The sequence below is a fragment of the Blastomyces gilchristii genome (genome assembly GCF_000003855.2).
Source record: "Blastomyces gilchristii SLH14081 genomic scaffold supercont1.1, whole genome shotgun sequence".
Lineage (NCBI taxonomy): Eukaryota > Fungi > Ascomycota > Eurotiomycetes > Onygenales > Ajellomycetaceae > Blastomyces > Blastomyces gilchristii.
The window spans coordinates 5051049-5072450 of record NW_003101682.1 but is presented as its reverse complement, the minus strand read 5'-3'; the positions used below and the strand labels follow the sequence as shown (position 1 = coordinate 5072450).

Below are 21402 nucleotides of genomic sequence, written 5' to 3'. Positions count from 1 at the left end.
TATGGTATGTATGTGTATTTGGCTTGGACAAACTAGTAGTTAACTAACTAACTAGCCGAACCTTGATCAGTTGAGCCGAACCAGAGCTTCTTTAACCATTTCTTGTCGCCAACTTCTCCGCCAGCGTATGTACTATACAACTCTAACATATAGACCACCACGGGCTAGGAGCCCTGCCACGATGCGCCTCACTGAAGCAATCTCGTTCTCCATCTATCATTCGCCCTAACGACGATCGTACCGTCCTCCAGTGGCCTCCCTCATCTTCCGCTACTGCTATGATGACAGCATTATCAACAACAACCTTGGGCACCTCAACAACAACTCACTACTCAATCCTCAACATCCCATATCCGCCCCCTCACCGCCTCCTCAAGCCAGATGTAAAACTGGCCTACCATCGCGCACTACTCAAACACCATCCGGACAAATGTCGCACAGCGTCGTCCAACCCCGCCAAAACCCCCACCACGAGTATAGCTTTCAGAACCAACGGGGCCAGCACCGGCACTAACTCCAACTCCCAATATATGACTGATAGAGAGACGACGACAACATCTAGTATAACCACTATAACCACTGAAGCTTCAAATCCAGCTGGCACAGCCAAAGTCTCGCCGCCTCTACCCCATGCCCCGCAGCTGAGATACACAATAGACCAAATAACTACAGCATACAAAGTCCTGTCAGATCCCATCACACGAGCGGAATATGACCGCTCCCTACGTCTCTTAGGGATAAATGGTGACAGGCATGGACATGGACATGGAGATGATGAGGGTACACCCTTTAGAACTGGCATGGAGGTTTTCGACCTAGACGATATGCAGATGGCGGATGGCACTTTTGGTCCTGACTTCGGTACCAACTCTGACGACAACGGTAGTGGTGGGACATGGTATCATTCCTGCCGCTGCGGGGAAGAGAAGGGGTTCGTGGTGTTGGAAGAGGAGCTGGAGAGGGAAGCGGAGAGGGGAGAGGTGGTTGTCGGGTGTCGTGGGTGTAGTCTATGGGCTACAGTTGTATTTGCTGTTGACGAGAGCGGCGAGGAGGAAATGGAAAATGACCGGATATCGTGAAAGACGAGCTGAAGTTTGGATTGAATGAATTTACAGACCACAGTCACTGGTGGTGTTTGGTTTTCACCATGTCCACGCTGGGTTCAAGGAAGATGTACGTTGTCGACGCTAGGCTAGGATGCTGGGTTGTAGTATAGAGCTCCCCATAACGCATCCAGCACCATCTGACAGTGTGTCTGCAACTTGTGGAAGTTTGCTGCGATCGATTTACATTGGAACCTAGTTTCTCAGCTTGTGATTTCGAGGAGGGTGCACCGCGCTACCACTCCCCGGGATTCTTCCAGGAGATACGTAATAATGCAACCCGCCGCAGACCACTCGACTTCTTCCAGACGATCATCGAAGAGCTACTATGTTGATATATATATATATCAATTAAATCCTTCTCCTTGTTCGTTCTTGAAGATTCTCAGGAGTATCACTGGTACATCTTTTTTCCTGGGAAACCAGAACAAGCTCGCATGGCCCGTATCAACCAGGTTTCGATTGGGTTGACTTTACAAAGGTCGTAGAACGCGCCTCCTGTACATGTACATGTTGGGTGAAAGGATTTGAGATGAGATTTTCCCTATGTTATTTAGGGTGACTGACTACAGATAAATTATCCAAACAAATAGCCCATTATACATCCATATATTCCGAGCAATCAGCGTGTTTAGCTGTTCTTTTTTTTTTTTTTTTTTTTTTTTTTTTTTTTTTTTTTGGTTGGATTTGTTTTTTTTTGTTTGTTTTTGTTTGTTTTTGGGACCTTCTTGATAATATCTAAGGCTTATGTGTTAACGACTTTTAAGTAAGCCAAATAGTGGCATTTATTAATGGCTCTTTGAACATATTCCGGTTATATATATAGTCTTATATCGATGGTTGTTGCCTGGGTACCATTGGATCTCAAGTCTTTGACGGGCGGAAGCTGAGTAAATAGTTACAGCAAACACTAAGTTACCAAATTTGAACTTCATCAGAACATTCATCTAAGAGTTCACCCTCAACCGCGCCGCATTTCCCAACCCATTACCTCCTCTCCCCAAATCCCTTAAAATGTCCAAGTTAGTCAACATATCATCGAAGGCTCAGCTTTCGGAGCTTCTCTCATCGTCCTCCATTGTCATAGCAGACTGTAAGTTGTTCCCCTCTGGCGAAGAATCCGACCACTCCGATCAACTACCCCTCCATGCCCCCCTCCAAACATTTCCCCCCACCACCATGAGCCGCAATTTATCCCAGCTTGCCCGAATGATGATAATACCAATATCACATATATGGGGAAAGTGACTCGTATCACATTGCTGACACTGTTTATATTTCTTCTTAATTTACAGTCTATGCGAACTGGTGCGGGCCATGCAAGGTGATTGCGCCGCTTTTCGAGAAACTGGCGAACCAGTTCACGCGCCCGAAGAAGATATCTTTTGTCAAGATCGATGTCGACGCGAATCAGGATGTGGCAGCAGCTTACGGAGTCACTACGTAAGTTACAAAGAATGATGTTAGCTTTCTTCCGTCATATCGTGTATCTATCGAGTTCCTCCCATGTCGGCGCTTGGATTCAGGCTACCTACAACTATGCCAGCTTTTGTTGAATACCCTGATCGGGGAGAGTCTGACGGCTACCTCTGACACGCTATACCTACGGTTGCCTTCTAGCATGCCTACGTTCATAATCTTCAAAAACGGCGCCGTCGCCCATTCAATCCGCGGCGCAAACCCGCAACTCCTCACATCCAAAATCCAAGAATTCGTCTCGAGTGTTGGATCCAACGGCGCAGACGACGCTGCGGGGGAGGCTAGCAGCAGCGGCTCACAGTGGTTGGGCGGGGCCGTTCCAAAGGGCTACTCAGAGCTCTCTAGTGAGATTGAAATCAAAGGCATAGATCTTCTCAACTGCGACAACCAGGTCGGCTCTGGGAATTCGCTCTTCGCAGCGGAGAAGCCATCGGGTTTCTCTGCTGTTGAGAGTAGTGGGAAAGCCTCATCTACATCCGACTGGGTGGAGAGCGACACGGACGAGCAGCTGATGTTATACATGCCCTTCCAGTCGTCTATTAAACTCCATTCGTTACAGATTACTTCTCTTGCATCTCCCGGAGGTGATGCCGATGATGATGAGGTACCAATGCGACCTAAGACGCTGAAACTGTATACCAATCGCACTCATATCATTGGGTTTGAAGACGCGGATGAGGAGACCCCGACGCAGGAGATAGAGCTGACACCACGGGATTGGGACGAGAATACGAAAACGGCAACAGTTGAGCTACGGTTTGTCAAGTTCCAGCGCATCAATTCGCTTGTTGTATACTTCGTAGACGGAGATGGGGATGGAGAGAGGATCCGAGTGGATAGGGTGAGGCTATTTGGGGAAGCTGGGGAGAAGAGGGAGATGGGCAAGCTCGAGAAGATTGGGGATGAGCCGGGAGAGTAAAACTCGAGGGGCAGGTCTTTTTTTTTTTTTAGATGGATGTCTTGAAGGATCGCTTGTTTCGTCCTGTATCAACATACGTTCATCGAACCTGGGTTTTTCACTAGAGGGAATGGTAGTAATGAGACACGAATCAGATGTTTCATTCAGTACTCCGTCACTGTATTTTTTTATTTTTTATTTTTTTATAAATTTTTTAATTATTCTTTACCAGACTACAGTCAAGCCCAAACACTAAGTCTCTAGCTACTTATAAACCAGCGGAGTGTCCTGGGTAGGGTAGTAAACGTGCACTTCCATCAAAGTGCAGAGACCGGCTGAAATTTTCCCTGTCAACCGCTACTGCTCCCACTCAACAGGAGATGCAGCGCCGGATTACCAAGAAGAGATGAATCAGGGAAATAAAACGAAGAAGAATTGTTCGATCCCAAACCAAATGGCCATTTCCTCAATGAGAGAGAGGATAAGTAATAACAAACGACCAGTAAAGTAAGAACCGACGTGCAATTTCATTGTTCTGTGACGCAGCCGACACCTAAAGATTTTTTGACTCAATCAAACATCACAAATAAAAAGCGCACACATGCCTACTTCTTTCAAAGGAAAGAAGAGAGGATGGGGGCTTCTTGATGTCTAGGCAACACGGGTTAAGGGCTGCGTCGCCGCACGAAGAAAGAAAAAAAAAGAACAAGAAAAGGAAGAGAAATGAAGCTGGGAAAGAGTTTTATATCGGTTTGTGTGGAGGATGATGTCGGAAGCACAGTTTTTCCGGCCTGGCTGCTTTCAGTTTAGCGGGGTTTTCATAGATATTTGCGGAAGTATATAAACACTTACAGCATAAACATCTACATAGTAACCTACTTTTGAGAGTCGATTTGCACGCCCAAGCCCTTTTTGATCTCGCTGCTTCTTACCGCTGACTCCGTCAATTACAACATCTTCCCCACCATGGTTGAGAAATTGTGTACTCCGTACATAGAAGACAACGACTATCCCTGGTGGTCAGAGCCAAGCGATGACGTAATCGCATACAAGCGAGAAGAAGAAATATTTATCACGTCCCACAATTATTTTAGCCTCTTCTCTCTTTTAATTTTTTTTTTCCCTCTCCTATGGCCAATGATGAGTGGTATGCGACTATAGTCGTGTACCTTTCACATATATAGGAAGAGGATGAATGCTCTCTTTCAGGAGCTTGATATCAACTGACACCCTCTGAGGCCTTGATTTGATGTTTTCATTCCAACCGCTCAATCAAAATTGATGCCACGCTGATTTCCATTTATATCCATTTGCAAAGAATGATTCCTCTCCCCCTGATACCTATTCTTCTTTTGTTTTTGAGCAATCTGGTATATCTTGACGAATCTCACATTACTGAAGCCATATAGCTTCTAGGATTTCTTTTCTTGGTAGATTTTGGAGTTGATTGCCAGGCTCGAACTTGTAACTCATTCATCCATCATGAGGCCAGACCCTTTTTTTTTTTTTTTTTTTTCTGTTCACTTTGGAAAGACATTCCAAGGAAACAATATTCTTTCCTCTTGATAACATACTCCTTTTCCTTCCTCCAGGCCTAGAGTCAGCCATCTTATGTCGATGCTTTTATCTCCATGTTCCCTGGAGTAGACAACCAGAGAAGAACATAGGACATGCAACACTGTTGAGCATCCAATGTCAACCCATGCCAACCCTACTATCGGGCAGTGACGATATATGTCTTGCCTCAGCCTTCCTGGGACTTGAGCAAATTATCTGTTTTGGGGGGAGGTTTAACGATTCATCTGTTTGCAGCCTTGAGGAATACGTGGATTTGAATGCCAGCAAAGACTTAAAATGAACCAACTAGACTTTTGGGAAAATATATTAACAGCTGCAGCACCTAGGGTAGCTACTAAGCTGTTCCTTCTGAATGCCATCGGGGATCTTTTCAAAGGGCTAAGGGATCACAGCTGCCCATTCAAATTTATTTGATTGAAGTCACCGCCTGTCTTGCTTTATCCAGTTCAACATGAGCTCGCCGTCTGCGATGGTGGGCCTTATTCTATTCATGAAAGGATATCAAAGTGGCGGTGTAGAATTAATTTCATTCTAGAACCGCATGTACATGACGGTAATTTTCATAATTCCGTTCATCCGCCCATTGCAGAACTTATTTTATCTTTCAGAATAGCTTGAATAGCTCCTGGAACTTTGACTTGGGCTGGAGCGTGACTGGGAATCCCAAATCTCTATCCAATTTTCTCCACTCCCAGCAGACGGCTTGTTTGACGAGTTATTGCTAATGATTGCCCAAGGTTATTCATGCTGTAAACATGCTCAGTTTTGCTCTCAATGTCCACTACACTCACTGGCATATCACCTAGTTTTCCTCATTACATTTCTAGTCCTAACCAACATATGACCTACCCAAATCTAATGTTTTTCAAAATCCGTCAAACCTGAATTATCTAGGCTACCCGTACATATATACCCCAGTGCAGATGTTGGTCGTCCTAGCTGCACGGTCTGTTCAGTGAAAATCTGGCTAAGAAGCTGTTCCCACCCCGCGAACATGCTTGCATAGGACACTCCTGAGTACTGGTATGCCTTACTTCCAACCTTCGGTGAGATATGGCTTCCTTCACGCTCCAGACCATCGTGGAATTTCCTCCACCTCGGAAAGATATCCGCCACCGGTGGGATCAGTATTAGTCCTGTTACCGTGTGCTTGACGTGCTCAATCACGTCCAATTGTATGTGTCGTATCGATGACGGAAATGAAGCCAAAATGTGCAGATTGTAGCATTGAGACAGAGCATTGAATCGTCGTTTTGTCAGTTGAGAAGCTGTCTTGCGAACTTCAGATCATTGATCTAAAGACTGGGCTCCATCAACAAAGTGCATATATATATTTCCCATTCAATAGCAAATACCAACGTTACATATAATATATATCTTGATTATTACCCATCCCGACACAAAACGATGCGTTGATGCGAAAGCCCCTCACCACCTACCTACCTATCTTTACGATGGCCCTCTCGCCTTCTCACATGAAATATGGTAGATCAAACACCACAAAGAGGCCTGTTTCTACTCATAACGATACTATCTTCTCTTTTGGAATGAATCAATGTAATATTCAGAGGGAAAATAAAAAAAAAAAAAAAAAAAAAAAAAAAAAAAAAAAAAGAAAGAGTCGCTCCGAACACTTCCCGCTGGAACAATACTAGTCGGAAGAATGACCTCTCCCGGTGCTCACCGAATACTAGACACAATCATCTCAACTTAGCTACCCCAGATAGCTAGAGCGTGCCAAATCTCGGACCCCGTTGGTACGAGGTTGATTTAAAAAAAAAGTGGAGGAAGAAAGTTAAACCAGTACGAACGTACGTACGTGAATCATGATGGAAGATCTGAGTAAAAAAAAAAATGGAAGAGGAAATGGTTTATGGATCCCATCGGTGATCCTAGGCCTGAAGTGGCAGAAGTTGATTGACTCAATAGGGACAGCTCCATACGCCGCGTAGCAGTACAAGGTTCAATGATTTATTAAGGGTCGGCTATCTTTTATGGGGAATTTGTTTTTAAACTTCACCATACGCTTGTAGTATATAAGAAGAAGAGCAATGAATACGGGGGCAAACGACGAAGCATTGTTCACACGAGTCATGAGAAACTCAATAAAACGAACGCGCCTCGGAACCATGGAGAGAAGAAAAGTCCTTCGCCCTCGTCCTCGTCTTGTTCCCAAGCAAGCCTATTCGCAGTATTCACAAACCTGCATTAAACGCAGGGGCGCAGAAAACAATGAAGCAGCAATTCTGCGAAGTCTACTCCGTTACGACGCGTGCAAATGATGATGGTGGGACGCCACAGCAGGCTAGTTGGTCGAACGGGCCTGATTGTCCTCTTGTCTACGGAGTACTGCGTAAGTTGTCTTCAGACTTCCGAAAGCCTCAATAGACCCCCATGTCGTTGTTGTTGTTGTTGTTGTTGTCATAGTTGTTGCGGCGCCAAGTTCGCCTGGAGACGACCGCGACAAATGCTCGGCTCAAATAAACTTTGGATGAAGCCAAGTATTAGTTATAGTATGTGGGGATGGTTGAGCTGTGGTGAACCAGACTGACGAGCAGAATTGACCTTGCGGCTGCGTTCTGCGCCATGGACTTGGAGATAGGCGGACATAGATTAGTCTAGTGTCTCTCAAGTCTGGGCCGACGGAAGTGCCCCCCACTGTTGCTTGCGGTATTGCTACTCTGCTATCTTGTGAGCGCCGGCATTTGCCCCAGACTATCATAATTCGCTGCCCGGTGGGGAGGAAACGCAGTGTTTTCGGTTATTCTGGGGAGCTCAGATGGATTCGAAGAGTCCATATGTCCCCAACAGGCGAATTTTCAGATCAAAGAATCCTTCCGAGGAATCCTGGGCCAATGATGGCAATAGACAATAGATGGACCGTTCGGCCTTCTCCAAGAAATGCGATAGGAACCAGGAACCGTTTCAATTGACTTTGCTGAGCTTTGGCTACACCGAAATTTAAACCACTCGGTGCTTATAGAGATCATTTGAATAAATGGCCGACCAACTGGGAGCATTGTGTCATATTCTTATCATAATTGATTGGACGAGGAATACGCAATTCATTCTACTGGTAATCCCTCGGCATCAATGTTGGGTATTTCCTTGTCCCTGATCTCTAATCTGTACTCTGTACGGAATACGGAGCATGGATACACTGTTCCTTGCATTCACGCAATCGCAGAACATTTTTTGTTTGATTCTGGCCAAGCACGAGACGTGGAAAGAATCAAAGCTTTTTGTTGGATAGGCTGGATAGTCATGCACAAACTGTGCATCTGAATGCCAGGAAGCCGAAAAATGGTCAGCCAACTGACAAAAGACGAGGGACTGGGCTTCGCGACTCGCGACAGACCAGACCGGCGGAACCCAAAAAAAAAAAAGGCCGTTGAACTTTATTAAAAAAATAGTCAAGACACTTGTAGAAGCCAACCTTCCCCAGATTGTTAAATCCTCCGCCCTCTCAAGAAGCGAACGTTCGGATAGAAATTAAATCCTGATAAAAATAAACAGGGCCATGCTCCTGCAATTTGAGACGGAGATTATTCCCACATGGATGGTGGGGGGTTTCGAGGACACAGAAATAAAAATAAAATCCTACGAAATATCCCTGCTTCAGAAGCCTTTTCCTGAACTGCACTCACTCGGCGTGTTCTTGAGATGCGTCGAAGTGATCAGCAGCAGCGGCATGCACGATGCCATTTTCGCTCCAGCGCTTCCAACTAGCTTCAAGGGATAAATGGACTAATAAAAGGGCCAAAACCCCCTCAGGCAAAATCCAGTCCTGAGCTAAGAAACGGGAAATGGAAAGGCATGAAATCGAAATCGACGGTGACAGCGGATTGGCCCGCCATACTGGTGTGTTTCATGTTCGCTGGGATTGACGCTTGGCCGATGGGCCCTCGGGGGGCGCGCTACTGGGACATAGACAGGACAGGTCGGCAACGGAAAAGTGACCTGGATTCCAACAGCATAAAATTGCTCTGGATATTTCGTTAAAATTCCCCAGAGGTCGAGCCTGCAGGTTGCAGTAGCGCAGCAGGGATTGCGACTTGGCCCAAGCAGACAAGACAGATTAGCCAAGGCATTATTTCAACAAGTCGCTGAGCGACAGTAAGTTACGGAGTAGAAGAATTGCAAAGGGCAACTTCGGAAAGCAAGTAAAAGTTATCAATTGCTTCAACGTGGACATAAAAATACAACTTTTCCATCATCCCCAGGAGAACAAATGCAGATACACCAACTTGCTTCCAGGCAACAACGTCCCTGATGAAGTTGGAAACCATCCAGGCTTGATGGATAAGTTCCTTGTTTGCTCATTATCTGCTTTTTTTTTTTTTTTTTTTTTTTTTTTTTTTTTTTTTTTTCCTGGCGGTGGGTGTTCCTACTCGAGACTGATGTCTCGAACATCTATAGCCCACCGATCACTGAGCCCATGACCTCGCTCTTGAGATGATGGTTGTCGTTTCTACTCCATCCGATTTTGCAATAATAATACTGGCCACTGGCTACCACTCTCAGTAAGTGTCACGTACGTACCTACTTCACCCCTTTGCAGCAAAGCGCACAGGCATGGAACAAGTGATCAAGAGCGCACTTTTATGCATAGACGTGCATGCACTTCCCTAGCTGCGTTTCACATCTCTCTGCTCGATGATGTCGGTGGCTCAATACATTTCATGATCGATATGCGGACCGGGACGGGGATACAATAGATCCAAAAATAAAAAATGTCACAAGCACCAAAAGAGGACACGGCCAAGATTTCTTTTCGGAGATCGAGATCTTTGTCCGACCTCATACACCCGAAAACCCAACTGCAGGGGCTGCGAAACACTTTGTTATCTCCCTGGTCAATGCTGGATCTATCAATCAGGGCAAGGAAATGCAGTGGGACGGACATTGGCACGCAGCAAATGGCCCAACCAAAATGTGCCCAATTTGCCCGTCTAGCCCTGAAGTCCCGCACATACCGGGGGGGAATTTCTCTCTCCATCTCTCTCTTGCTTGGCCGAAAATGGCTTGTGCGTTGCACAGCCGTTTTCCCACTTTCCCGCCGCTTTCCTTCTTATCGCGGTCGGAGTTAGTTCAATGTCCAGGCATCCCGGCGCGGCGGGGATACACCTCATCCAACCTACCGCCGTTTGCTGTTACTGGGTGCTATTTGTATGTATATGTGTGTGCTTAGCGATGGGAGCCTTGATTTTGATTTGATTCCTGACCAATCCCTCCATTTGCCTAGAGAGGAAATTGGGTGAGAGAAATGGTAATTTTGATGCATGAAGGGTGGGGTGGGGGAGTATGAGAGGGATTCAAAGGGATATTTATTACGTCTGTATAAAGTCCTGGTTATCTGGCAGATTGTATGACTGGCTTGTGAGGTCTTTGATAAATAAGCCTTTTCACGTGCTCCGCGGGCGATCATTTATGTAGACCCATCGACATCGACGGTGAACAAGAATATAGATAGATCCCCCCTCATAAACATTGCTACAGGCAACTACAGAATAATAGAAAGGACAGCAAATAGAAAATGAACCAAGTTGTAACAATTGTAACAGCCTATTATTGTTTCAATTCAATTCAATATTAAGCTCTTCATGTGTTCCCATGCCGTTTTCGTCTTGTTGCATGCAACCTTTGATTCAGCTAGAATGGCGCAATTCAATTCCGCTTCTCTTTGAGAAAAAAAAAAAAAAAAACCCCTTTTTCATTCCCCGAACTATCAGAATATTGTTCGAGACGTGACGAAAAACGACACCCAGTACTTGGCTCAAACCATATATGTATATATATGTATGTCAGTCACCCAGGAACCATGTATGCCGCCACAGGGTAAAATATCCCATTGGATGTGTCGAGCCCTATTCAGAATTTCAGAAGACAGCTTCTTGAAGTTTCCAACCACTCTTGGTGGCTTTGGGCTTTGTCTTTGTCCGTGCTGGTTGATTGATTGTGATTGTGATTGAAGAATATCCACAGGTATGTACAGAGAGCTAAAAGGCGACTGGTAAAAGGCCATGTTACGGTTTGGTTCCTGTCGATCTTCTTGGTTTCTTTTTCTTTTTCTTTTTTTCTCTCTTCTGTTCTACATTTTTGTGCCTTCCACAGAATGGACGTACAGGGCAAAGAAAAATGTCTCAGAGGCCCATCCATGAGAGCAGAATCCTCATAAGTGGTGTTCCTTTTGCAAACACGCGGATGTGCTAGGCTATGTATGCTATGTATCTACGAAAATGTGACATGTCGTGTGCGTGGGCGTATGAGGTGCGATGACGGCATGGCTGCTCCAAGGCAGTTGTTGAATTTGAGGCATTTTTATCGGTTATCAATTTCATGTCCCCAAGCACGAATGATTGATTATCTGTCTGATGAATATCTATTACTCTAGCAAAGCTCAAAATACAGACATCATATAGTATCACAACTCGACATGTTAAACCAATACAACAGGAAATTCCACAGCTACATCCCATACCTGTTATCAACACTGGCATGTCTGACAACAGATAACTATATATGGCCCACATCTGTTGCACCGCACCTGGGTGTACTCTGTATGAGAGTAGTTAAATCGGTAACTAGTGGGGATCTCTGTGCCTCTTTTTTTTTGCCCTCGCACTTGTGAAACAAGACATCCAGAAAATATCAATTGGTGATATGAATCCTGGTAACAACATGGATGTGTAGATAATAGATAAAATGGACGAGCGAGGGGGAGGAATGTGTGGCCATGGAGCGGGCGGTGGCACCCGTGTGCAATGTCAATAATAATGTCGTCCTTGTTCTATCAAAGCTGCCTGGCCTAGCCTGGGCTCGAAGGATTGTGTCGTTTCTGATAGGGCTAGAAAGTATGTAAATCATCCCAGCTGTATTATATATAATAATAGATATAATAATGCCCCTTGAATGGATGGAGGTTTCATATCGGACCAGGAGACGAAGATTCTACTCCCCTTCCACAACTAGGATATTGAAATGGAGGCGGATGCTAGGAAATAATAGAAAAGGCGGTGCACCATTCGCTCTAGCACAAATCATCGTCGTTCAGGGATGGGATCGAGATCTCAATACCCCTCCTCGTCGAGGAATAAATACCAGGTATATATTGACTTGTGCACAACCCTTGCTGGGAACCTGTTGCATTGCTGGGAATAAATTAACTAAATGCAACTCTATCTTGAATCTGCAGACTGTTTAATTAATAACTACTTGCAAAGAGGTGTGTAAATTTGCATTTTCTAACACAAATTGTGTTTCATTTTGATATTTGTGGCATTTGTTAATATATTATTCAATATCAATATATAGTTACATGAGTGATAATCAGAATTATATCTTGCATCACAAGTCTGTTGCTATGTATTATTCTTTCACAAGATCAATCAACTTGAAATAATAATAAATCTAGAACAATTCATCTCTGACACATCAATTCAATTGATAGGGAACTGGAATTGCACAGAATTGAGATAACTTTTTCATCATTAACTTTTCACCATTTAATCTAACCACACAGATATGCCCAAACCAAGAAATCAACATGAACATTTTGATGACATCAAGCTCCCATTCCCATTCATGCTTCAAAAAATTTGCTGTGAGGAAACACGCAGCTATTGGTATTTTATTATCAGTACCCTTCACAGACGGGAAAGAAAGTTAATTATATACAGAGTAAAGAAGAAGAGGCAGATCGTGAGTCGTGGGATGCATAGACGAGTAATAATAATAATAATAATAGACTCAGAAGGCTGTTCCTGTCAAACTTCCCTATCCTCGAATCAGCGTATCGTATGATGGAATAAGAATATGGAAAAAAGAAAATACAGAACAAACAGAAAGTGACCACAAGACCCAGTATGAGGCGCGTGTGTGAGCTTGTTGGCAAAGTAACTCTCGAAATGCAGCAAACTTCTGAAGTTCTGATGTGATGGAGTGATTCTTTTGCATACTTTTTCATTCCCTTGTCTCTCTGCCGTAAGTTTTTTATTTTTTATTTTTTATTTTTATTTTTATTTCTGTTGAGTAGTCAGTCTATGGTGGAAAAGTTTCAGGGAAGAGTTATTATATTTCTTATATATATATATATTATCCGTTTCCCTCTATTATTTAATTTAATTTAATTTTCTTGGTGGATCGATTTGTCCTGAAATCAACAGCTTCAAAAAACACAACCACTCAAAAATTGAACCCAAGAATAATGTTCGAAGGAAAGAAGAAGGTTTTCAGGAACCCGCTAACCTAAAAGTTTCGTAGCGGGACCGTGCCCTGGTTCGTAATGGTCCTCATAAAATAAAAATAAAATAGAAATAAAAAGAAATAAAAAGAAATAAAAAGAAATAGAACGAAAGCCAAAAGGAAGACCCCTGGTCTCGGCAACAACGGCCCTTGGACGAGGCGCTAATTCCGTCGCGAAACGCTTGCTGGGTCCTGGGTCTTGGGTTGGCCTGTTGCTTTTTGGTCACTGAAAGTGGCGGCAACTATCGTCTGCCCATCATTGGGCGGATGAAACTTTCAAAGAGAGGTAAGAGAGATAGCAAGCCGAATAACGCGGGCCACTTGGGGCCGCGCTTGAGGACCTAGGAGGCATTATTGGCGGATTACGGAGTACACTTTTGGCTTCTCTTTGGGGTTTTGAACTTAATTTCTTTTCTTTTCTTTTTTTTTTTTGCCGACTGTCTTTTTGAGCTAAACTTAAGCTAGATCTAGCGGGTGGAAACGGAGTCAGGTACCGTACCGGTATGCACGAAAAGCTGGGACATTCTCACCGTCATCTTCCTCTCTTTATTCGGTGACCTTTTTGCCCATTATTTTCTTTCTTCATTATTATTGCTCACGACTGTGCGTGCACGGATGAGATGTAGCAGTGGCAATTCCATTCCAGTGTAAAAAATCCAAGAGCCAGTCGTCATATTATTGGTGGTTGAAACTTTTGGGCACGGTCAGTCTGATTGTAACGGCTAATCCTTGCATACGCAGCAGTGGCGAGTTTCGAAGGTTCGAGGAGCCAATCCATCCCTGCGTTTCAACCTCCGCATTACCCAAGACTTTTTGCCTATCAACCTAACCCGTCAATACTGGATAATAATGGGGAGGGGACCAAGGTTAAGCTGGGGCCCTTGGGGTTGCGGTGCCACACTCTGTTCCCAATCTCCCGCTCATTCCCAATCTCCCGCTTCGCGCTGGCCGCTGGGCGGGGCCGGGGGGGTTCCACTTTACTTTTTTATTATTATTATTCTGAGTCCCTCTGATGGGATTTCCTCTTGTTCTGACTCGTTCAACAGCCAGTGAGAGTCTGAGGGGACCGAGAGTTACAGACCCGCCAATAATGATAGACTGCGGGACCCATCATTTCAGGAAGGAGAAGCAGAGCTGCAGAGGCCCTTGCTCCTCTTGTCTGACAGAACGGGTATCTAACCCTTCTCTCACCGTTATTATTCAGAGGGCCCTGTAGTTCTGGTTGTAGGAGGACAGGGACTATTGTCGATGATGAAACCTGGCATACATACATATCCAGGAGAGATCCCAGTGGTTTTGGAGGCTGTCTATTCTCAAAAAATAAAAAATAGTAAATAATAATAATAATAAAATAATAACAAATCTGACCATAGAGTAGTTCGTAGCCAGATTTGGCATCCGTCTGTCTCTCTCGTTCATTTTCTGGGCCATTCTAGGCCACCATAGGCCGTTTTAGATTTATTTTTTTCCTGTTCCCTCTTCAAACTTCAATTTTTATTTTTTTCCCTTTTAGTGAAAAAATAGAAGCAAAACCATGGAGGAGAGCGAGGGAGTTTGGGTGTACACAACAGCCTCTCTCGTCTTCCATGCTCTCACTCTTCTTTTCTACGAGGTTGTGAGAGATCAACCCAGCCTAGAACCACCAAGATCAGCGGTGGGATGGGATGGGGTCAGTAGAAAAAAATGTGCCTCGTTGTTGCTGCGCCATTTTCCCGCCTAGTCGCCCCGGACTAGGGTTTGTCGGTAGCGTCTGCTGAGTGGGTGCAACAGTGGCCTGCGGGCCTGCGGCTGCGGGCTCTGGGGCTGGATGGTGGACGACGGCGACGACGATATGGATGGTGGATGGTGGATGGATGGGCGGATGGAGAGGTGGGATGGGACTTGATGCGCTTCGCGCACTTTCTTTTTTCTTTTTTCTTTTTTTTTGGCTTTTGGGGTCTTTTCTTGCCGCTAGACTCCATACTGGCTGGTTCTGCTTGTGCTGCTGGGCTGCGGTGCCTGGTCTCACCACTATGCGACGAGTCCGACGGCTGGTGTCAGTGGTTGGTGTGGCCAGCCCACACACACGCACCACTCAGCGTCGTCGGACCCTATCTTGCCCCCGTCGCGCGCCGCCTTGTGGGAGAGGAAAGGAGAGGAGAGGAGACAAGACGAGACGAGACGATGTGTGTGGTGCGTGTGGTGTGAGTGGTGTAAGTGGTGTGAGGCCTGTGTTGTTGTGCTGCTGTGTTTCCGTCTGTGTCGGTGATGGTGTGAGTAGTAAGTAGTGTGTGTGCGTGCGCATGTGCGGTGGTGGTGGTGGTGGTCTGTATCCAAGTCGCTGACTCTTCTCTCTTGATTCTCTGTCTCTGTCTCTCTCTCTCTCTTTCTCTGCCTCTCTCTGCCTCTCTATCTGCTCTCGCATGTCTGCTTGTGTGGTTGTCTGGTTGTCTGGCCGTTCTGCACGCTGGCTGGGGGGTTCTTGTCGCAAGCCTATCTATCACCCATCCATAGCCCATCCACAGCCCGCAATCAATCGCTAACTACGGAGTACTTGCTGCTCACACTCATTTTTTATTTTAATTTTTTTCTTGAATCCCGCCCCTCTGCCCTGCTAAATATACTAGGTATTATTGTTCTGCTGCTACTTCTTCTTAGTCCTTAATAATTATTCATTGTCTGTCGTCGTCGTTCTTTTTCTTCTTCTCCCTCCATCCCGCACCACCAGGGCCCTTTTCTCTCTCCCTCTTTCGTTTGTTTGTGGCTATTTGCCCGTCCCTTTTTTTTTTTTTTTTTTTTTCTTTAATTCTTCTATTATCTTTTTTTTATTATTCTCTTCTAATTCGGACCTTTATTATATCTTTTATACTTTACTATTACTATTACTGTTCTATTACTCTTCTCTTCTTCCTCACGGTGTTCGGCTGGACTCCTCCATCTTGCTCGAACTCGTCCCCAGTCCTTCCTTTGGCCCATCCAGCAGCAGCAGCAGCAAACAGACTCTCTATCTATACACTCTTATATCTTGCAATACTTGCAAATCTTGTACTATGCATATTCGATAATCTTATCGCTCTACGGTCCTTTACCAAATCCCAACGCGAACCAGACCAGATACAAAACATACTTGACTCGAATCGCCGAGATAATCGCAACTTAACACTTACTCTCTCTTAGACGTCGTGGGGATCGGCCAGTCACTCCTTTGGCAGTCAAAAATCACTTGAATTAATATAATCTCTATATCTCTCTCTCTCTCTCCCCAATTCCTATACCGCGTTATTTGTCACTATTACTCTTCCCACTTCGTTTTTTGCGCATGTACTATTTTACCTTGTATTCGATCACTGCTCGCCCCCCTTTCGAAGCGGACTCAACATATCTTGCAAGGATTTCAGTTGAGATCGAATTACCCCCCCCATATTGCTTTTCTAATATCTTCGCTACATACCGGAAGAGACAGTCTCTTATTCTTCTTGGATCTTATCGGTAAGTCGCATGTCCGTGTTGTTGTCTTTTGGTTGGTGGGGAGCTAGGGGAGGGTTGAGGTAAAAAAGCGTGTATCATACGGAGGTCAATGAAGGGTGATAATAACCATATCGCACATGGAAGCTGGTTTGTGCCAATTGTTCGAGAGAGACTGATAGGATTGATATCCTTTGCAGACTCCAAAAACGCCAATCGTCATGGAACCTACCTACGCCATGCATGCCGCGCCAGTTTCCGGGCCTTCGCCCTTTTATTATTACAATCCCGACCCGGATACACACAATGGGCAACACGGCCACTTCTCGCCGCATCCCTCAGAGATGCAACAGCAGCAGCACCCAAATGGGCAAATGCCAATCTACCCAAACCAGGCTATCCAGCAACAGCAACAACCATTGCACCCGCAACAAACCATGCAAGAAAAGCCCGCCGGATACCCCCACGGCCACCTCCCAGCCCAGACCCATGCAATGAGCCTGCTGAACGGAACGATGCATATGACCCCGCCAACCGCATCACCGCAACCACCGCAACCACTGCACCTCAAGCCCAGTATTGTGCTGCACCAGGACCTTCCTTCACTGATTCCCCTGGACACCTCGTGCGGTAATAGCAATGACAACAACGGCACTACCGATCTCTACGGCTTCCCGTCGACGCCGCCCTTGTCGTCATCTGGAAGCACCGTGAGCAGCCCGCCATCGAGCTGTGGGATGCTGCACACGCCGGTGAATGGGAGTTTTTTCCAATTGGAGACGATTGAAGGAGTGAAGGAGGGGTGCCAGAGCGATGTGCAGACCGAGATACTGGCTAATCTTGACTGGGCACGGTCGAGTTCCCCTCCGATGACGCCAGGTATGTTCCATCAATTCCTTTTTTTTTTTTTTTTTTTTTTTTTTTTTTCAAGAAATTTATATTTTCCCCCGATATTTGGTGGTAGTTCAATGAGAACTATGCATTGTTTTATTGTGTTGGCAAGGAAAATAGACATTGTCTGTTTCGGGGGAAGTTTTTTAAAGGACTGGCTGGTTGTTTGTTGGGTGAAGAAACAAAAAAAAACACGAAAGGAAAACCAAAAAAGGGCAGGAGAGAAAAACCCTCCAAAAAATGATAAAAAACATCGATATATCTGCCGCCTTACAATTAATTTGGCAGCTATGGATGCATACTTATTTTTTTACCAGCAAATTAATTTGGCTCTTACTAACCTGTGCGTGTGTGGTGTTGCGGGTGCTGCAGTGTTCATCCAGGGCCCAGCCAGAGCCAGCCACCGCGAGGGGCTGCAGTCTGGGCTGTCCAGGGTCCTCTCCAGGGTGGCCTCCGCTAGCACGGCCGCTAACTCGTGTCCCTCCCTTTCGCCCTCGCCCTCGCCCGTCCTCACCTCCTTACTCCTGCATCACCATCACCAACATCACCAACACCACCACCACCCTCACCCTCCTCCCGCCTCGCTGCCTCCCCCGCCCTGCAGCTCCGACTTCTGCGATCCTCGCCAGCTCACCGTCGAATCCTCCGCCCAGTCCTCCTCCTCGTCCGATTTCCCTCCCTTGCCCTCGCTGTCGTCGCCCTCCCACCATCCCGACGATCTCCACCCCGACCACGAGGCCCACAAATTTAACCTGGGTGCCGAAACTAATTCCTTGCCGCATCATCTGTCGCACACCTCCCTGAGCGACTCCGCTGACCACACTGACGATACCCTGGGTAGCCTGCCGTCGTTTGACAGCTTTTCTGACCTCGATTCCGAGGACGAATTCGTCAACGACATCGTCGACTTTACCCCGACCGAAAATACTTTCTTCCTCGGTGACAAACGTCGACGCGTCGCTTCCTACTCTCCCGACGCCGACGATCTCGTCAGTGAGCAGAGTCTCGAGGACTTTGACGACGAGGATTTATTCGCTCGCTCTGGCTTGCCTCTCCTGCCCTCTGAGCTGCCAGAACCGGAGTCCACCCCCACCACCACCTCCACCCTGGCGACCGGTGACATGAGGACGAAGAAGCGCTTGACCCCGCGCAAACAGGTCAAGCGCCCGTCGTCCTCTGACAGCGACTCGGATACCCTTGGCTCCATCATCAAGGCTGCCCAGGCCAATGTCAACAGCCGTGGCAGTAATGCGAACGGCAACACCAATGGCACCCACACACTTGGTGAATCTACCTCCTCTACCCAGCAGCAACAGCAACAGCAACAGCAACAACACCAGACAAATGACGCCCCTACAAAGGAGACCTCCGAGAGTAACCTGCAAACGTCAAACACCTCCGATGCCACCATCCCTGCCCCTGTGGTCCCTGTCAACCGTCGCGGCCGAAAGCAATCTCTTACGGAAGATCCCTCCAAAACCTTCGTCTGCACACTATGTTCTCGTCGCTTCCGTCGCCAGGAACACCTCAAGCGCCACTACAGATCACTCCATACCCAAGACAAACCGTTTGAATGTCACGAGTGTGGCAAGAAGTTTTCCCGCAGCGACAACCTCGCCCAACACGCCCGCACACATGGCGGTGGCGCGATTGTCATGGGTGTCCTAGACACACGCGACATGCATACCGACAGCGGCTCGCCCTACGATGACCAAGACGCCGGCGCGCTAGGAGCGGTGCTGTACGAGGCTGCCCAGGCCGCCGCCAACAAGTCCACCACCAGTGAATCGTCCTCCGACAATGGCATGTCACCAACACCATTCCCCGATCGCAAACGGCCCATCAAGAAGCGCAAGAGGGAGGAATCCGCGTAATCTCTTTGCTCTCCGTCTTTTTTTAAATACTTTTTGTGTCTATAAAAAGAGCAAAAAAAAAAAAAACCCATCTGTCCGCCCTTCTCCCGGCTGATTGCTAGGAGCCGGGCGCTACGATTGCCATGCGACCAGGAGATTACATATTTTCTTATACCTCATCAAGTCCTCCCTCCTTCTACATATCCCGTATAATAGATCTCAGGCATGCATGCATTGGTCTTTGGACCTTGTTGGAGTTTGATATCTCTTGAAAAGGAAAAACTCCCTCATAAACATTTTCCCTCTTCTCCTTACATTGGTGTGACTAATTCTACTTGCTGTTTACTGGCGTCGTGGGATAATTTATTTATTTAATTTTTATTCTCCTTTTTTGGGTAAGGTGTGTGTTAGGGGTCATCGTGAGACATTTCCTTCCTATTGGATGTTTTCATTTTTGGGTTCTATATATAATTTTCCGTCGACTCGACAATAATTTTCCACCCTTAACGCTAATCCGATCGATAAACATTCCTCGCCCGGATTTCGTCATAGGGCATTGAGAGCGGGGGACGCAGGAAGGAAGCAAAGAAGCAGGGCAGAGAGGAAGGTGTCACAAACCATGCGTGGATGGATTGTCATTCCCTGCCACGATACAGCTTTGCTGTCCTTTGGTTATTGGTATGTGCGTGTGCGCAAGAAAGAGGGTTAGGAAATAAGGGGGTGGTGGGTGATCAGATGTTTTAAAGAAACCTCCCAAAGCAATCTTTGCATTTTGTCTGCGTTTCTCGTTTTGGTATAAATTTAGTCGTTTCTTTTATCTTTCTCGTTATCTTTCCTTTCTTCTTCCTTTGAACTCCCTCTTGCTGTATTAATTATTACTGTTCTTCCTCTTGGATCTTATTGTTTTCATCTATCCCTTTTGTTCCCCCCAAGGGCCAAGTTACTTCTGGATGGAAAAATACCCAACCCCTTTTTCTTCCACTTTTCTCCTGGTTCTATCTCATTTTCAGGGCCATGGTTCTCAGATTTGTCTTTTCTCTTTTTCCCTTTCCTTGTCTCATCTCATCTCATATTTTTCCTATATATGTTTCTATATCTTCCTTTCACCATTCCCAATTTTCATTTGTCATGTTTCTAGGTGCTGGTCACGAACAACATGATAAACTATTTCAAAGGCATTTATCAAATTTTCATTTGTTCTCTCTCCTCCCCCCTCCCCCTTTTTTTTGAAATCTGTCAATTTTTAATATATCCACACTAAATGTAACACCCCTGCCCCATGTGTTATATCAGCTATATCAGGTGTATCGCCCTTTTTTACTCTTGTTTTTAAAAAATCATATTCTGCTATTTCCTTTACCATTTACTCAATCCTCTCAAATCCTCATATATCAATGAAATCCACCCACGAAAAATAAAGAAAGTCGGAAAAAAAAAAGATGAAATGACTTCTTTCTATATTCTCTTGTCTTTCACTCTTCTCCCTCTCTCTCTCACTTTTATTTCTCTGCTGTATTCGTGTGACATTCTGTAGAAGATAGAGACAAACAGAAGTGAGAAGAGAATTTATATTTATTTCATTTCATGTTCCATATTTCTTTCTTTTGTCTATTTTTCTATTTTCCTTGCTTTTTCTTATTAACTACTATATCTCTTGTTTGAATGTGCAGAATGACATGAAAATATATCACACAGTCATGCATCACACACGCAATATATTAGTGAAAAATATTCAATATATTATATATATATTAATATATATCTGCATCTGTATCTGAACAGAGACATCTATTATGTGTTCAGCTTTAGACCAGATGAAATTAAATGTCAATGAATTCAACGTTATTGAGCTGATATGGTGGTTGAAAGCCGTCTTCCTGGTCGGTGCTTATTAAGCTAGTTACCCTACCAA

At 45.5% G+C, this 21402-nt stretch overlaps 4 protein-coding genes across 6 annotated transcripts; all 4 read left to right on the top strand.

Annotated features, from left to right (window-relative positions):
* Position 1: 1 nt before the first annotated feature.
* On the top strand, positions 2-1079 carry BDBG_00575 (diphthamide biosynthesis protein 4; the record flags this gene model as incomplete). Its single annotated transcript, XM_031719946.1, has 2 exons — positions 2-8; positions 154-1079. 2 exons carry the CDS (start codon positions 2-4, stop codon positions 1077-1079), a joined length of 933 nt encoding a protein of 310 aa, XP_031575884.1.
* A 929-nt stretch (positions 1080-2008) lies between these two features.
* Positions 2009-3625, top strand: BDBG_00574. 2 transcript variants are annotated; one of them, XM_002629282.2, is made up of 3 exons: positions 2009-2196; positions 2399-2546; positions 2724-3625. In XM_002629282.2, the coding sequence occupies exons 1-3, from the start codon at positions 2118-2120 to the stop codon at positions 3499-3501; spliced, it is 1005 nt and encodes a 334-aa protein (XP_002629328.1). In that variant the 5' UTR covers positions 2009-2117; the 3' UTR covers positions 3502-3625. The 2 variants fall into 2 exon arrangements, with proteins under 2 accessions (XP_002629328.1, XP_031575883.1); XM_031719945.1 differs by having other exon boundaries at positions 2055-2196; positions 2399-2565.
* Positions 3626-7824: 4199 nt separating this feature from the next.
* Positions 7825-10735, top strand: BDBG_16140. 2 transcript variants are annotated; one of them, XM_031724146.1, is made up of 2 exons: positions 7825-9217; positions 9478-10735. In XM_031724146.1, the coding sequence occupies exon 2, from the start codon at positions 9792-9794 to the stop codon at positions 10146-10148; it is 357 nt and encodes a 118-aa protein (XP_031575882.1). In that variant the 5' UTR covers positions 7825-9217; positions 9478-9791; the 3' UTR covers positions 10149-10735. The 2 variants fall into 2 exon arrangements, with proteins under 2 accessions (XP_031575882.1, XP_031575881.1); XM_031724145.1 differs by having other exon boundaries at positions 7825-10735.
* A 3419-nt stretch (positions 10736-14154) lies between these two features.
* Positions 14155-21391, top strand: BDBG_00571 (zinc finger protein MSN2/4). Its single transcript, XM_002629279.2, has 3 exons — positions 14155-16770; positions 16947-17625; positions 18010-21391. Exons 2-3 carry the CDS (start codon positions 16968-16970, stop codon positions 19509-19511), a joined length of 2160 nt encoding a protein of 719 aa, XP_002629325.1. The 5' UTR covers positions 14155-16770; positions 16947-16967; the 3' UTR covers positions 19512-21391.
* The last annotated feature ends 11 nt before the right edge of the window (positions 21392-21402 follow it).